The 17,905-nt window shown below is 45.7% G+C and overlaps 1 protein-coding gene across 3 annotated transcripts in view; it reads right to left on the bottom strand.

Moving 5' to 3' along the window:
* Window positions 1–4,514: 4,514 nt before the first annotated feature.
* spag9b (sperm associated antigen 9b) overlaps window positions 4,515–17,905 on the bottom strand; it is a 29,633-nt gene continuing 16,242 nt past the window's right edge. The window contains exons 6-30 of one of the 3 annotated variants that reach the window (XM_070927631.1): window positions 17,558–17,611; window positions 16,250–16,736; window positions 16,101–16,197; window positions 15,710–15,834; window positions 14,953–15,010; window positions 14,630–14,782; window positions 14,464–14,521; window positions 14,076–14,206; window positions 13,537–13,593; window positions 10,957–11,136; window positions 10,121–10,250; window positions 9,925–10,014; window positions 9,483–9,644; window positions 9,161–9,332; window positions 8,841–9,050; window positions 8,416–8,572; window positions 8,087–8,215; window positions 7,899–7,979; window positions 7,753–7,820; window positions 7,496–7,644; window positions 6,940–7,111; window positions 6,722–6,835; window positions 6,317–6,496; window positions 5,991–6,122; window positions 4,515–4,633 (exon numbers count right to left, since the gene is read on the bottom strand). In XM_070927631.1, coding sequence (XP_070783732.1) covers window positions 4,515–4,633; window positions 5,991–6,122; window positions 6,317–6,496; window positions 6,722–6,835; window positions 6,940–7,111; window positions 7,496–7,644; window positions 7,753–7,820; window positions 7,899–7,979; window positions 8,087–8,215; window positions 8,416–8,572; window positions 8,841–9,050; window positions 9,161–9,332; window positions 9,483–9,644; window positions 9,925–10,014; window positions 10,121–10,250; window positions 10,957–11,136; window positions 13,537–13,593; window positions 14,076–14,206; window positions 14,464–14,521; window positions 14,630–14,782; window positions 14,953–15,010; window positions 15,710–15,834; window positions 16,101–16,197; window positions 16,250–16,736; window positions 17,558–17,611 — 3,465 coding nt within the window. The other 2 variants (XM_070927633.1, XM_070927632.1) reach the window with 2 other exon arrangements.

Here is a 17,905-nt window from a genome sequence, read left to right as displayed (position 1 = left end):
AACCCTGAAGCCACCATCTGGCTATCTTACGTAACTGCAGACGCCAAAACGGTGCTGTTAGGTTATGCAAACTGGCAGAATAGATCCCCCCCCTCCCCCTGGTGTAGAAATGTTTGGGACTTTTATCACGAGCACACGCGCAGCAGTGCAGAGTGTGAAAGAATGGAAGTTAAGAGTGGAAAGAGAGCACGGCCTCGGTGTTCTCAGCAGAGTCCCCAAAAGCACGGATGCTTTTATTCTGGAGAGTTTGGCAGTAGCACATTTGTTTACAGTTGTTTGACAAAATTATTTCTAAGAGGTGAAATAACTTCTTCCTCTCAGGAGTGAAAAGTTACGGGTCTCGCAACTGCAGTCTTATTTGGTCTGGCGTGACCAGTAGCTTGTGGAGGCTAATGTTAGCTCGTAGCAAACTACCTGACATTACTGAGTGATGTGTTTGTGTGTGGATTAAAAAAAAAAAAAAAATAAATAAAAAATAAATGAGATATTACTTTGGACAGTCAGCCGGCATGCTGCATCATTCTGTGTTACTTAACCTGCTGCTCCACTGTCGCGACTGTGATCCATGACAGCCAGGTGTTCTCCCAAGAGCCCGCGAAGAGATTAAAGCCTCTCCTTCAGCCTCTCAGGCCGCTAAGCGCCCGGCTCAGCCTCATTCAACCAGGGCTGAGACCCAGGCCTTGAATAGAACGGCGGTGGAGCCAATCACAGGCAGGGGAGGGGCGCTTGTGCCCTTTGAATAAAGTCACTGGGAGGAGAGAGTGTTACAGCGCAGCTCGAGGACGCCACCTAGCGTCGCGTGCAAGAAAAGGGTGTGGGTTTTCCTGGTGTTGTGGGTCTGATGCCCTCTGGTCCTGCGCAAAAGATGGGAAATCATAGAAACATGAGACGACATTTGCCCCAGCAAAAAGACAAAAAAAACAAAACAAGAAAAACAGTGCTGAGGCAAGTTTACAGAGCCGAGGGAGGTTTCAGAGAAGCAAGGCGCGCTGTGAAAGGCCTGGTGAACTGAACCAGGATTAAAACCGCTTCACAAAAGCAGAGCTGAACTGAACTCTTGGCATCAAACGTTCTTTGTATGGTGTGTGTTGAAGACGCATACAATCTTAGTGACGTTAAACAACTCTGAAGTATCAGGTCCTTGTATTTTACAGCAACAAAATGAGATCATTCGCATTTAACTTTCAGGTGGATTTGTGACACGTCAGCCTCCATACGGTAAAACTATATAGTTTGAATGCCAGATACTTTGATTCCTTCAAAATGTCAAACTCAGATATATTTGAGGACCCTTCAGGGCAGAGCTCTGTGCTTCAGTCTGTCAGATTGATTGGAACCCTGGTTCAGCCTAAGCTGAAGCCTGAGAACTAGCCTGAACCAAGACCAGGCTAGCCTGGAGGGATACGTTTCCATGGTTACTTAAGTCAGACTTATCCAACACTATTTTACGGAAGGGAAAATGAGTCTGGTTTAGTGAAGTAAGCCTGGTTTAACTGGTAACGGGCCCTTTGGTGGGTCCGAGACTGTTTGTTCGACACAAAACGTCAGCTCTAAAGAGCACGGAATCACTTCTGATGAAGAAAAACAAACATTACAAGCAGACAAAACTTAGCCCACAAACGTTGCTTTAATTGACGGTTAAAAAAAAGAGAAGTAAGGCTAGAGATGCTGCAGAAGTACAAGGTGGCGTGTGTGTGTACTGCTGACTTGGAGGAGAGGAAAAATAAAAGAAATCCCTGCCAAGTTAATGACAGGCAGCATGGAGGTGAGGGGGGGGGGGGTGACGGAGACCTGGGACCTGGGATGATTCTTTTCCTGTGTTGGAGTTGAAAACTGATTGTGTCAGGGTCTGCAGGGTTTCTACTTAAGAAAAACAAGGTCTGAAGAACCCCCCCCCCCCCCCCAGAAACATAGTGCATAGCTTGGTAAGCCCCCCCCCCCTTACACACACAAAACAAATTCATATAATTTCAACAGCAACTGGCTGTTGTCAAAACAATAATCCCGAGCCATTTTCATGTTTCATACATATATAATCATATATATTCATATCCAATGTACAAAGATACATTCTGAATTGCAAAGGCTCAATCATTGTAAATAAATACTGAAATGGCTAAACTGCAATAACATTTCTCTCCTCTCCTGGAGAGAAGACACACACACACACACACACACACACACACACACACACACACACACACACACACACACACACACACACACACACACACACACACACACACACACACACACACACACACACACACACACACACACAGTTCCATACAAAGAGGACAAAACAAAGAACGTACCAGTGCAGTGTACTGGTACAGAGGCCAGGAAACAGTCTCATGTTACACCCAAATGGACATCTTTGTGCGCTGTACTCAAGAGAGTACAGTCTAAAAGACGTTGAGAAAAAAAAAAAAGAAAAAAAAAAATTCATAAAAGTAGACATGAAACGTTTTCTGACATAATTAGTTTGCCGTCAGGGGGAGAGTTCACTGAGGACTTCGAATAAACATCATGATCTCGCACAAAAAGGGGGCAGAGCAGCGCCACACAAACCAAAACAAATTTGACCTCTAAATGTCAAGATAAGGATGGGGGGGGGGCAGCTTGTTTCATCCTCTCATAGCAACAGGTCCAACACATTCCTCTTCTCTCACACCATGAAAATATTTTGTTTTCCTAATATAAAAAGTCTAAAAATATATCTCATCTATACACCAGGATTTCTGTTACAAAAACTGGCATGTTATCTACACGGAGGCAAACATGCTGCTCGAAAGGTGCCGGGTTAGATGAGGCACGAGCATTGTTTCAGCATGTGGCAAAGCTATCGCTCTTTAATTCTTTAATCCTTTGGTAGCAAACGGAACATTCTTTCAAGAGGAAAAAAAATAAATACTTTGTCACACGCGAAAAGCCTGTTAAGTTAGTCCTTTCCACCCTTGATACCTAAGGCATATCTTTAAAGTGTCTACGAGCTTGTGGCTAGGCCGAGAGCAGAGGAGTCCACACCTCACGTAATATTGGATTAAATACAAGCCTGCGGTCTGGGAATCTTTCAGCATCGCAACCAAAGCCAACTCAAAAAAGGGAGGGAGGATTTACAGTGCGTAGCTGTAGGTAAGATTGTAACAACAGCTGCTGCTTTTCCATAATTCGGGGTTTTGTGAATGGAGTTTCAGTCAGTCACGGAGTTAGTCAGGCTCCGGTTTGTGCCTCTAATGTGTCATCATAACATTCAAGTCACAGAGGTTAATCCGATTACCCAGAGATCTTTGGACAAGACTGAACAGTCTATATCCATGCTAATATCTGTGCTAGCAGCTCTGTGAGGCTGCACTTCAAGCTGAATGCTAATGTTAGCGTGCCAACATGCTCCCAACGGCAATGCTAGCATGTTGATGTTTAGCAGGTATACTGTTTAACATGTTCACCGTCTTAGATTAGCCTGTTAGCATGCTAACATCTGCTAATTAGCACTGAACACAAGGCTAGCGAGGTTAAAAAAGGAGGTGATGCAACAACACAGCACTGCTCTGAAGGCATTTCCAGAACCAGAAAAGAGTTAAACATCATCTTCTTTTTTTTTTAATCATGCAGAAGACACAGCAAGATATTTCTTTCATTCAGATGGTTAGAAGAGTATTTGAGGTAAATGTTATTAAAGAAAAACCCTGGGATATTTTTTTCAGAAAATCAGATGCTTAGCTCTGTGACTGGTGTCATGGCATTACACATGAGAGGAATAAACTGGGCCTTCCACTATCACGTCTTTAATATTTAGATAGATACGGGGGCCACCCTCTGCATGAATCTGATGTATTTGCATTTGACTTCGACTTCCGGACCTGGAGACAACTGGCGATCAATTAAATTGGTCTTGCATACAATCAAAAGCCAAGTTCTCAAAGGATGAAAAACGAAAAAACATCATGGAAGAGGATTTGATATTCATCAAGAAGCCCGCATGATTGGCTCCCACACATGATTGCCCCCAGTCTTACATTCTTAATAGGACGGGGGAACGGGGGAGGGGTGGGGGGGCGCTCGCGGGTGATTATTGTATGTTTCGACCAACTGAGTGTCAGCAAGTCAACAAGTGGAGTCCAGCATGAGCACACAAATGTGGACTTGGTGAAGGGAACGTGGAAATGTCTGGAGGAGAATTCATTGTATTTGCTGAGCAAATATAAAACAAAAAGTTCAAAAGAAAGGGTTTATAGGCATTATACCAGATTGAAAACCAAATCCATAAAATAAGAGAAAACAGCTAATAATAAAACAATAACATGCAGTCTGTGTGAAACTGTTTGCACTGCTCCAGTCCAGCAGTTTCTGTTTGCTTCACTCGTATTGTTCAGGTCTGCGGAAGAAAAACAAAGTGCTGATTGAACTCATGCCTTGCAGGGGAGGGGGGTCGACCGCTGGAACTCCCCCTCCACAGCAGCGGGTTTGAGAGAAAAAGGCAAAACATTCCTCAGGGGTTCCGAGGTCAGAGTTCAGTCCTCGCTGGCCAGGACCTGCCACACGATGAGGTGGCTGCGCTCGGCTTTAGCCAGGAGGGGCTGCAGCTTCATGGGGGGCTCCTCGCTGTCCTCCGCCTCGCCGCCCTCGTCACCTAAAAAAAAAAAAAGGGGGGACATTGTTGAGTGTTCCACCTATGCTGTGTCCGAGTCATGCCCTCACCCCCTTTTTTTGTTTTCTGAGTGATACTTCAAACTCAGTTGAAAAGTTCAAACTAAGTTCAGCTTTAAGGACAGGAAGTACGTTAAACCTGCCTATTCTCCGAAAAGGGAACAGACGTCCTGTGACAGGACAGCCTGTTCTTATACATTCTGTTAAACCGACGTCTAGGTGGCGTGAAGACCAGTTTAGGTTCATGCATCTGCCTGACACCCTACAAAGTGTGAAATCACACTCTTGCAAAGCAGGGAAGATGAGGTATTCGCAAAATGTGGTTAATGGTCATATGGTGTTTAGCGATATGCTTCTCAGAAAATAAACGTTTTGAACCCCTGACCCCTTGGAGGGGGGTAAAGGGTACAAAAAGGGAAGACAGAGGAGTTTGAGTGGGTGTGCGACTCTGACTGACTGCTTAGGTTTTTGCCTTGGTTGTTTGTGAGACTTTGTTACCAAATTGTTATATTTTCTTCCTTTTTGAACATTTTTGTATCCATTTATTCTTTTTGTTAAAACTCCAATAAAATTGGGTTGTACTTTGTACACTCTGACCAAAGTCCTGTGTTGCTCCTCTCTGAGATCATCTAGGTAGCCTCCCTCAGGTAAGAAGACTCCTCTCCTTGAGATATGCTGACAGTAGATAATAATTTGACTTTGATTGATGAATTCTAAGAAAGCTGCTATGTATATATTATGATGTTTAACATGGAAGGACATGTTAAATAGGTTCAACTCAGTTGTCTGATGTTTTGCTGCTGCTTTGGATTGTTTGGAGATTACTGTTAAAGTTTCTAAATAGTTGGGACACAGGGAGGGATTTCCTAAATTTATCTCTAAATTGTGTATTAGGGATTTGGGCATTTGAGGCGGCCCAGTGTGAAACCAGGCGAGTGTCTGCCACCCTTCCGTGTGGACCTCCCTCAGTATTGATCTTTTCCTTCAGGGTCTTACTGGGGTACCACCAATCTTCAAACACCTATCACACACAGATATTCCTGCTAATATCCGGTCGTTGGCACATAGTCAACTATATAGGCCTCATTGTTATGATATTCCCGGAACGTAACCAGGCTCCCTCGGCAGGCTAAGGCGGTCTTGCGTGTAGATTTTGGGAGTCCGTTCGAAAACCTAAAGATTAGGTCGTAGGACAGCCGTCACTCAATGTGATATCCGCGTTGGGTGGGGGTATCGGTTGTAACACCTAAGAACCTCTTCAACATACAGCTAGACATCACACTTGTCTCTATATCTGCAGCGATCTGTATGTTTTTATCCGTCACATGTAACAAACTCACCCATCCTGAAGTCGATGTAGCCCTCCCCTCCACTCATCACCAGCATGGACTTGGTTCCTTCCTGAGTTGCGGCGTCTGTCGCCTTGTCACCTGCTGCCTCTCCTCCACAGGACACAGAAGGAACCGCGTGGCCTGAGAGCACACAGCCACAAACTGTAAACAACCCCAAACCGGGTTTTTTTTCCCTGGTTATGAGTGTGCTGGGTTTACATGACATCTCAGCTCTCTGGCTCGCTAGTTTTTAATTCTGCATTCAATTACATGAGAAGCCACGTTCATACACACGTAGAAGGCGAAGTTATTAACATGCAGCCTGGTTTGTTTACCCGGGACAGCGGTGAAGAACTTGACGGCGTCTCTGTGACCATGGAAACAGAGCTGAGCGTGAGCCATGGAGCAGTATGGGACAAACGTCCCGGCCGTCACTTTGTCGCCGCTGTCGTCGCCGTAGACGCGAACGACACTTCCTGGTTGGTTACTTGCCGCCTTGGTTACCTTGTTGGCCGCTGCGGTGGACGTGTGAGAGAGAGAGACACACACAGAAATGGGAGGAAGCAAGTCTGTTTATAATGCATAATGGCCGCTATAATAACAAAAACAAATATTCAGTATTAATACTGAGCATTAGTTGCTTGTAGTGAGCGTCCCTTTAATAAGAAGCAGGTGGACATGGAGATGCATGGGAGAAAAATGTGCCTAAATGTAATGAGATAGATACATCCTGAACTCACTCTCCGTCAAAGGGATGGAGATGATGACTCCATTTCCTGTGCCGATCCACAGGCGGTTACACGACACCATGAGAGCCGTGATCCTCACAAACGAGAAGCCCAGTTTCCCCGTACCTTCAACAAAAAAAAAAACAACAACAAAAAAAGAATTTAAAGAACACATCGAACAAAAGTGTCTTCCGTGTCGCGCGCACGTTTTTCGTCGAGAGTGAACTGACCCAGCATCTTGCTGACGTAGGGCTCGATGTCGACGTCCTGGAGGTGCTGGAAGGTGTGAGCGTGGAACAGCCTGAGAGTGGAGTCCAGTCTGATGGACACCCAGATGCCGTCGCCGTCCCAGGCCAGCTGACGTACCTGGCTGTCCTTGCGAGGGTGGGCGTCGAAAGACTTCTGCAAAAATAGTTTAAAAAAAAAACGGGGAATAACGCAGAGGGCAAATTTACTCTCACGCCGTGAAGCTAACTTGAAGCAACTTTTGATGTGTGGGGAAAAGTTCATTGAAGTTCTGGCCCGTTTTAAAAAAATATATATATATATCCGTGAAGCTTCAGGCTCGAATTGGATTATTTTTCAAATGAATAAGACAATTCTCCCTCTCCGACTCTTTCTCTCTCTGCCAATCATCTGTGTCGATGCATGTCATGTGTTACAAGTAGATAAGCGGTGCCCCCTCTGGGTGGCAGGCCTGGCGAGCTAGCAGCCGGTGAGGGATTAAATGGAGTAAAAACTTAATTGGCATGAACATGAATGTCTGATGGATAAATCTCATCATACCTCTATCTTCATGGCTTTGGGCTGCACCACATAGATCTTGTTCCTGTAGCCACACCACACCTTGTCATGCACTACTGTCATGCAGCGGATGGAGTGGTGTGGCCTCCCCAAGTCCAAAAGGTGGTAGTTGGTCAGGTCCCACTGTCCGTCTGACACAAAACAGTCAAGACCCGTGGTTATATTTACAGATGAATCCCACATCAGGTAAATATTACTTGTTTCTTTTACAAAGAGCTTTAAAGTCGCCGTCGCCTCACCTACTCCTCTGTGGAAGATGGCTAAAGTGCCGTCGGAGAGGCCGACCAGCACGCGCCCTTTCACATGCCTGCGGGGGGAGAAAAACCCGGCTAGTTACGCATTAAAAAAACAACAAAAAAAAGCAACAACATCCCAGCGTACTTACACTATGCCGAGCACAGAGTCCTTCAGCTTTATGGAATGGAGGCACTTCTTCCACTGAGCCACGGACGAGTGGACGTACACGCTGGAACCAGGAAACGTTTTGTCAAAAATCAGCAGCTTTCTCGAATTCCGGCCATGCACAAAAAGTGAAAACGCGTGCATAAAAAACCGAAAAAAAAAAAACCTCACCATCCGTTCTGTGCACCCAGCCACATGGTGGGCAGGACACTGGTCATTTTCTGAGCCTCCTCCCTCATCAGGTCCTGCTCCTCTGCACTGAGGCTTGAGCTCACGCCGTCTTTCAACAGATCACTCTCCCTGGTGAGCAGAGGCAACACGAGGTATTAGAGTTATTAGAATTAAAGAATTCTATCACAATAAACAAAACAAAAAGGGAGTCAGTTTAATCAATATTGGACAGTGGTAGCACTGGATATATATATTTTGTATATTTGGGTTTGTTGGACAGGCTGGAGTGGAGCGACGTTGCGTTGGGTAACGGGGCCTCCTGATGTTACCTCTGAGAATAGTTGGCAGGAGCCTCCACCGTCTGCCGAGCTCCCAGCGGATCGGTGAAGACGTGCTCGGTGTAGACTCCCCCCAGGCTCTCTCTTTGGTCCGCGGGCTCCGCGCTGGCCTCCGTCGCCTCGGTGGCTTCCTCGGCTGGTCTGGATTCTGTGGGGAGGATCGGCTCTTAGCAAACGGGGCAAACCTCATGCGCGTTGGGTCATATTTAGGGTGTAAACTGGCCAAAAGTGACGCATGTTTGGTCCTACTTTTAGGCCTAGAACTTTCCAAACGTAGGACTCCTCACTCCTAACTCTGCTGCGAGCTTGTTTAAAGATTTAAAAACAGCGTGCTCTCTCTCTCCATCTCACAGCAACATGAAAAAGCGAGACAGGAGGAAAATTAGATCAACAAGATAATGGTTGACATCTCATACCGGCTTCTCCGTCTTTCCCCGGGCTGCCCGCCCTCTGAGGAACAGCGGTCGCTCCCTCGGCTTCACAGCCAACGACGGTGATGCCTCCGAGCACGCCGTCGCCTTCTGCTGTGCTGCTGTTGGTTGATTGGGAGCCGTCGTCCCCTGTCGGTCCGGTCTCAGAGTTGGGAGCCACTTCCTCGCCGGCTGGGTAGTCCGTCTCTCTTGCACCTAAATTAAAAAAACACACACACAGACGAATGAGAAAACCTCTCCTCACTGCTGCTGTTAAACGGTGTCGGTAATAAAATCCTCTCTGCTTCACTGAGGACTTGGCTGACCTGGTACACTGGCGATGCAGAGGACGTGGGAGTTGCAAACAAAGAAGCTCTCCAGAATGTTTCCAGGCTGGTTGCCGTCAATGACAACGGCTTTAGTGGTGGACTGGGTGCTGGTGCAGATCCAGACCAGCGACGACAACTCATCCTGCTGCCGCAGCTCCTTCTGCTGCTCCTGCAACAACAAAACAAGTGTGATTTGAATTATTTATACTCCTACTTTTATCGCCATGTGGGATGGGACGATGAAAAAATTGCACTGAAACAAGTGGAACCAGTGTGTGTGTGTGTGTGTGTGTGTGTGTGTGTGTGTGTGTGTGTGTACCTTGAGTTCTTGATCCAGTTTATCCAGGCTGCTCTGAGAGCCTATTCTCCTTTTAGGGCTCTCTGGTCCGGGCACGTCACTGTAAAACACACTGGCGCCTACGATCGAACCTCCGTCTCTGGTTTTCCCCCCGGAGAGGTTCACACCAGCAGCACACCACAGCTGAAGCACGAACACACACACACACACACACAGTTACTATAACGCGCATGACATTACATCTGAAATACATGAAGGCTATGGAGAAATGTGCAACAAAGCAAAGGAGCCGTAAATACATGCAGCGCAATTGTTATTATGGTCTGATGGTGTATCTGGCTCATACGGGGCTTCAGTCAAGACATACCAACATGAGTCTTCCCATATTGGTTGAAAGCCATCTAAAAAGAATCATTCATGATAATAATGTTGAGGATGAAAGCTGACAAGATGGAGGAAATACCTTCATAGAAGCATCTTTCTCATCCAGTGGTCTGAGGAAGACAGGAACAGGAAGATTCTTCATCTTACTCTCTGCCGGACCACCATTGGCCTGAAAATCAAAACCACGGCATTACAGTTTGTTTCTGGCAAACGCTTACGTCACACTGGGAACAGACAATCTATGGCAACTGGAGCAGGAGACGTCGCGTCCTCACTTTATATTTCTTAGGCAGACTCCAGCCGTACGCCTGCACTCGGCCGTCCTCCTTCTGGACGTGGGCTTTGACCTGCTGGTACTGAGCCCTCTTCTGCTCTCGTCTGGAGACCACGTTGTCGGCTGCCACTCTGCGGGGCAGAACGACATGAAACAGAGAGATGAAATAGAGATAAAGGTCTTTTCTTGGACGGTTTCTAGAAAAATAAATGATCATTTAAACTGCAAGCAATTTATTGAAAATGGAACCAAATTGAACCAAAAAACAACAACAACTCTAACATTAAGTTATACGGTGTTGACGAGGTCATCCTGCATCATCATCATCATCATCATCATCAGTGCTACGTGGGCCCACGAGGGGCAAACTCACAAATTTCGGTGACTGACAGCACGTCATGCTGCACTTTAATGCTTCTAATATGTTTATTTTTGTTGTCCAGTGTCCAAAAAAAAGAACCCAGAGAAATAACCAGACCTCATATATATCATATCATATATATATATATATATATATATAAACTGGAACAAACAGATAGAAGTGCAATAATAAAAAGACATTTTAAACCATTATGTTATGGAGATATTACTGTGTGGTCACTATGTTTCACAAAGTGCTAAAAAAGACAGCTAATGCTAAAAACACGTTACTGCACTTTGACCCCAAGACAGTCCGGCAGTCTGATTCCAAACTTTGGAAGCCTTTCAAATGTGTAAAACAGAACTGTATGCTTGAGTGAAATAAAAACAAAAAAACAGATTTTTTTTTTTAAAGATGTTTGATGCTTTTGAGTCCGTGTGCCAAAAAGGGATCAGTAGAGTAACCGGCTGACTTACTCCTCATTGAGGAAATCGAAGGCTTTGCTCTTGTCGCTGGGCAGCTGCTGCAGGGTGCTGCTCCTCTTTTTGACGGACGGCTGAATCTGAGAGGTGGGCGCGTTGTACTTGACGTTCACCGGGGCCTCCGCCGCCGGCTTCTTGGCCGCCCCGCCCGACGAGCTGAACAAACGGCTGAAACTGGAGGTGTAAGGGCGGGGAAGTGGGAAGGAAAGAGAGAAAGAGGGGGGGAAAAAAGCACACAGACAAAACGTATAGAGGGGGTAGACACAAGCAGTAGCTCCAGCGGGGGGTGGGGACGCAGGTTTCAACATTTAAGGGTAATTTAAAAAAAGGTAACTTTCCCATGCCAACACACCATGCCAGCTTTCACACAGGCAACAGGTCAGGCAGTGATATGCACGCCCCTGTTAAAGTGGTCAAGACCCCATTGAACAGCAAAGCATCAGAGCAGCTGTCCTCCCAGAACAGTGGAGGGAGTGCGGGGTTAATATTGTGCACCGACTAGGATGTTAGTCAACAACACAGAGCAAAACAGGCCTGGACAGTAACACTGTTCATTTGCCCCCCCCAACTCTACACAGAATCTATCACATGATACCTGACGGTTTATCCACTGCCCGTCCAAAAATAAAAAGTCACCACCTGGATTTAACTAAGCAAATAGGTAAGAGCCTCCCATTGGATAATTACTGCAGTGATGAATATGTTTCAGCTGGCAGCAACTTACTTAACCCTAGCTGATGCGGTGAGTAGCTTCTCATTTCTTAAACAACCATGTCGGCAGACATATCCTGTGGTCGTGGAAAGGATGTTAATCTGTTCCAGAAGGGTCAAATTATTGGCCTACATCAAGCAAAGAAAACAACTAAGGAGATTGCTGAAACTACTAAAATCGGGTTAAGAACCATCCAACGCATTATTAAAAGCTGGAAGGATAGTGGTGAACCATCATCTTCGAGGAAGAAATGTGGTCGGAACAAACTCTTGGATGATCGTGATCGGAGATCACTTAAATGTTTGGTGAAATCATATCGTAAGAAATCAACAGTAGAACTCACGGCTATGTTTAATAGTGAAAGTAAGAGCATTTCCACACGCACAATGCGAAGGGAGCTCAAGGGATTGGGACTAAACAGCTGTGTAGCCCTAAGAAAACCACTGATCAGTGAGGCTAATCGGAAAAAAAGGCTTCAATTTGCTAGGGAGCATAAAGATTGGCGCATCAGGGTAAGAAGAGAGGCGGATGAAGTAATGCCCCCATCATGCCTAGGGCCTACCGTACAAGCCTGTGGGGGCAGTGTTATGATCTGGGGTTGCTGCAGTTGGTCAGGTCTAGGTTCAGCAACGTTATGTGCCCAAAGAATGAGGTCAGCTGACTACCTGAATATACTGAATGACCATGTCTTTCCATCAATGGAGTTTTTTCTTCCCTGATGGCACGGGCATATTCCAAGATGACAATGCCAGGATTCATCGGGCTCACATTGTGAATGAGTGGTTCAGGGAGCATCAGACATCATTTTCACACATGGATTGGCCACCACAGAGTCCAGACCTCAGCCCCATTGAGAATCTTTGGGATGTGCTGGAGAAGACTTTGCGCAGCGGTCCGACTCTCCCATCATCAATACAAGATCTTGGCGGAAAATTAGTGCAACTCTGGACGGAAATAAATATTGTGACATTGCAGAAGCTTATTGAAACGATGCCATGGCGAATGTGTGCCGTACTCAAAGCTAAAGGCGGTCCAACGAAATATTAGAGTGTGCGACTTTTGGACGGGCAGTGTATATAGCAACACACGCTCAGCGTGTTTCTAAAGAATACCTGCATAGCAGATACTGTAAGTCTAACTTAGAGAAATAGGCTCTGCTAAGTCTATTTAACACACCCCACCCATATTACCCCCCTCAACACACCTCCTGCACACAGACATCACGACATCAGGCAGAATATAGGAGGGACACACAGAAACAGAGCAGGAGAGATGGTGAATTTATCAGATTTTGCTTCTCTTATACACACACACACACACACACACTCACTTGTCCCGATCCCGTTGCCAAAAAAACCTGCCCCGAACAATGTCCGTCCCTCAAATCAAATCAAGCCAAACCAAACCAAACTCATTCCTTATGACGCTCAACAACAAGGAGAGCCGGGATCACACCACAGAAATCCCTCTGCCAGCAAACAAGCGCATTGTCCCCATCTCAGTTCTCTCAAAAGCCTCTGTCACGCTTGATGTCCGTTACCTTTGAATTTTTAATAAAAGAATTACAAAAAGAAAAGACATCTGTGACAGCAAAGCACCTCAGATCTGAGATCAGAGTAGCCTCCCCACCCCCCACCCCCCACCCCCCCGGCTGGCTCTCCCCTGTTGAGAGTTTGTCGTCAACATCAGAAGCCAGCCGAGACAGACACCGTTAACATGTCAAAGATTTACCTACATCCTGGAGAACACAACCAACACAATGTGAAATACAAAAGAAAAAGCAAAATGAAACGCATAAATAACACAGTGGCTGGTATTTAAGAGCTCAAGTGGAAAAAAAGGAAAAAAAAGGAGGCGCTTACAACTGCCAGAGGCTGGATTTCTTCTTCTCTGGAAGAGCTGGGTTCTCCTTTGAAGCCCTGAGAGAGACAAGACACTCTGAATTAAATTGAATGCTTTCGACGGGGTTTTACAGTCAGTTCCTTCATTTCCACTTGAGACATCAAACCATACGGAGCCAGTTTTGTTTGCATAGTACAGCATTGTGTACGGGGGGGGGGGGGGGGTACTATTTACACTTTCCACAGATGGTTTTGTGGAAGAAGAAACGCTTACTTACCAGCACTTTGTCTCATTATTGGCCATCTATAGTGAGTAGCTGCTATATAACGCCACTTTTGAATGTCATGATTACATGAGCATATCACGGAGTAATGCTCAGTATACCACTACTGTAATAATCAGTTAAAGTGCTACATTTTTCTATAGAAAACTGGCCACATTTACTTTTCTCTCTAACTGAATTGACCTAAACAACAAGCTTGTTTTGTTTGATTCTACTGATGTACAAACAAGACAAATGTTTCATTATGTACGACGCAACCCCCCCCCCCCCCCTTACCGGATCATCTCTGTCCATCTGACGGCCTCCTGCAGCTCCATCAGTCTCTCCTTATACTGGTTCCTCTCCATCAGGACTCGGGCCATCTCCACCCTGGTGAAGCGCTTCCTCTGCGCTGTCGGCACATCGCTCTACGGGAGCACAACACCAGACCACTGACCCACTGCTCGTGCGGATTACACAAGACACGCGCCCGTACTGGCCTTTTAAACTCGACTGATCGACACAACGGCCGTGAAGCTAAAAGGGAAAAGGCTAAAGGCTTTATAGAAAAGGAACTAACTGGCACGGATATGGTCACATTTACAGATACAGAGAGATGGCTTCAACATTTAGGTAGCGTTCCATTAACTTACAAAACTCACACAAACAAATATCAAGAACTCACGTCATCCTCGTTGTCATTCTTGACCTTCTGTTTGGCGTCCTCAAGCTCTGTTCGAACCCTGTAAGCCAGCACACAAAAGTCTTTAGCAGCCATCTTTACACAGTTATAATACTCAAAAAAAAACAAAAACAATACGCAGACAGGTGGCCAGTCCAAGACGACTAACTTCTTGAGCTCTTCCTCCAGTTCTTTGTTCTTCTCCTCCAGTTTGGTCTTGGCCTGAGTGACAGCGTCCAGCTCACCTCGCAGGCCCTCCTTCTCACAAGACAGTTCGTCCACTTGTGCTATCAGGTCATTCTTCACTACATTCAAAGCATTTCTGGAAACAAATACGCATGCGTATAAAAACATACATCCTATGCAATATCCACATTAAAACACAAGGTGGCAGCACTGTCCTGTAGGACAAAAAATATATAAAAAAAAAAAAATAGGAACTCCTCTTAGAAAAGGATTTTAACTGCAGAAACAGTTATAATGGGCACTAACTTGGTCTCCAGCAGCTGGGTGTTCTCGTGGATAAGATGTTCGACCTCCCGACCCATACCTGAAATGAATGTGTCATCTCATCATGTGCTCCAACGTGAAAGGGAACGATATAAGCATTGTTGAAAATCAATACAAAAACGTATTTCTTACATCTACCTACACACTAACTAACTACTGCTCTTACCTAGAAAGTTGTAGTCTGAGAGTCATGCAAGAGATGATGCAAATCAGGGAGAGGCTCATGAGATTTAAGGAAGTTAAATGGTCCCATTTGAACATCTCTAGTCTACGGTATCACTCTATTCTGTACATCCCATGAGAAAGTCACAGAGGGAACACACAACCACGGACACAAATGTTGAGATTAATGAAGTGGTAACAGTAACGGGGGGGGGGGGGGGGGGGGGGGGGGTTATTGATACACACCAGAAAACTCATCTGTAAGGAGGATAAAGCCCGACAGCCGAAGAAAAGACAATTCAGAGAATACGGCAGGGGGGAGAAAATAGTTTGTAAAAATAGAGACTATGACGAGATTATCGGGTATCAAGTCATATGAGAGAGAGAGAGAGAGAGAGAGAGAGAGCGAGAGAAAGAGAGAGAGAGCGAGAGAGAGAGAGAGAAAGAGAGAGAGAGAAAGAGAGAGAGAGAAAGAGAGAGAGAGCAAGAGAGAGAGAGAGAGAGAGAGAGAGAGAAAGAGAGAGAGAGCAAGAGAGAGAGAGAGAAAGAGAGAGAGAGAGAGAGAAGGGCTTCTTACCCAGCAGGTCGGCTCCCTCGTCCACGTCTCCTATCAGGTCGTTCCCTGCAGACGACAGCTCCTCAAACAGAGAGTCTGTGTTTCGGTCAAACGCTAGGTTCTCTATGCCACCTTTGGATGGTGTGCTGGACGGACAGGTAAGGTGGGGGGGCAAGAGAGAGGGAGAGAGCAAGGGTTATCATGATGGAGGAGGCATGAGGCAAGAACATCGCTTGAAACATACTGACACCTTAATGCTTTGTTGGTTTTGGTCTTTTCACTGGTTTGTTGAGATAAAGAAACATACAGACATATATATATATATATATATATATATATAACACCAGCCTCCTTTAACATTTAGCTAATTTTAGGGTAATGGCAATGAAATGTCGACCCATCGGTCCTCTACCTTGTTCCTCTGCAGCCATCGAGGTCCATGTCCAGCTCAGGGGTGGACTCTATTATGGCCTGCACCTCAGACTTCTCCAGGTTGTCTGCTCCATCATCTTGTACAACCGGCAGAGATACAGAACAAAGAGAATGAGCAATCCGGTACACTCAAACAGCAGGCGGTTGATGTTAACATGGCAGACGAGGTGTTTGAACTGCAGTACTGACCATCTTGTCCAAGCTGCCCTTCTTGCACCGCTGCAATGTTCTTGCTGCCCTCTGGTTTTCCACTGTTCCTGTCCAGGTTCTTGTTGAGCCCGTCTGAAAGTTGCTGCTCCTGCAGGGGCGTGTCCACAGACTCCATTGCGACATTGGAAGCCGCGGTAGACAGGGGTGTGGCAGAGGCAGACCCACCCCCGACACTGGACACAGGACTCGTTCCTGTGGACACTCCTTCATGAGGAGGTAGCGATGCAGTGGACTGAGAGTTAGCACTGTATGTAGACGTGGGGGTGTTTGATTTCGAGGTACCACCCTGAGCGGACATGGGGGTGTTGGATTTGGATCCTCCACCTTGTAAAGACACAGGAGTTCCAACACTTCCCTGGTTGGTTGGAGCACTGGACTTGGAGCCCCCGCGGTTCGAATTGGCCAACTCATCCTGAAGATGGAGGAAGAGGAGGATAAAACTATGATCTTCATGAGACACATTACATGTTTATTTGTTCCACATTATGCAATTTAAGCTGTAAATGCAGCAAAACACAATAAAACAGAAGCGTAAGTAAACTAAAAAAAAAGATAAAGAAAAAACACTTTCAACCATGACCAAAGAAAGCTTGTAAGTGGCCCTTGAGTTGTGATTCTTCAAACTTTAAAAGACTCTTTCAAAAAACTACATGAGCACATAAATCTACTTTGTTCTTTAAAGAAAAGTAAGCAAAACAGATGTGCCAAACCGTGTGCACTTTGCCATGCAGCTAAAACCAACTCAAACGCTAACCAAGACCACAACGTGCAACCAGGAAACTCCATCCAGGATACGAACCTGAACCTTTTTCATTGCAGACATTTTGACTTGTCATAGCACGAAAAACATATTGTTGGCTCAGTCGCGGCAACTGTCCCAGTGAGCCACTAGCTCAACTAAATGGAACGCAGCCTTTTTGATGTCATCAATTACACATGTGCTGTTCCTAACTAAGCAAAAAGTCTGCTCTTTGGAAAAACTATTTGTTCTGTCGCTTTCAAAACGGTCCTTTTTGAGGCCAGCTGAGGATATTAAAAAAAAGGGAACAGGTCAGTATCATGCAGTTTTTGTGTTGCCAGTATGTTAGCATCATTGTGTTTTATCACACTACAGCAAAGTCTGCAACGCAACTACTAAACTAGATATGCTTGATAGATGCCGTGGTTAGTTTGTCCATGAGTGACAGACAGGTCTACCTGGTTCTGATCAGCCCCCTGATTGGGCACATTCTCCTGGGAACTGTCACCTTCCATTCTGATTGGGGAGAACAGTTCCTCAGACTGAAGGATATCAAAAAAAAATGTAAGCACAAATCTGAATGTGTCTAAGAAAATAAGACAAAGCTGTGGGAAAAGCCTGAACTCCACGGGTGAGTGACCCGTGTAGTAGTAGCAGCAGTATTTACGGCTTCTTCTGGTGCACAAGGTGACCTGGTTGGCAAAGGCTGTCTGTGTAAATGAATGGAAATGAACTGGATTTACAGTACCAATCCGACACCAAGGTTTCATCAGCTCTTAGCGGCCCCTTTGCGGCACACGGGATTTCTAACCTGTATTGTTTTCATCCGTTAATGC

The sequence above is a fragment of the Enoplosus armatus genome, chromosome 20, assembly GCF_043641665.1.
Source record: "Enoplosus armatus isolate fEnoArm2 chromosome 20, fEnoArm2.hap1, whole genome shotgun sequence".
NCBI lineage: Eukaryota > Metazoa > Chordata > Actinopteri > Centrarchiformes > Enoplosidae > Enoplosus > Enoplosus armatus.
This window is presented reverse-complemented; position numbering and strand designations above follow the sequence as displayed.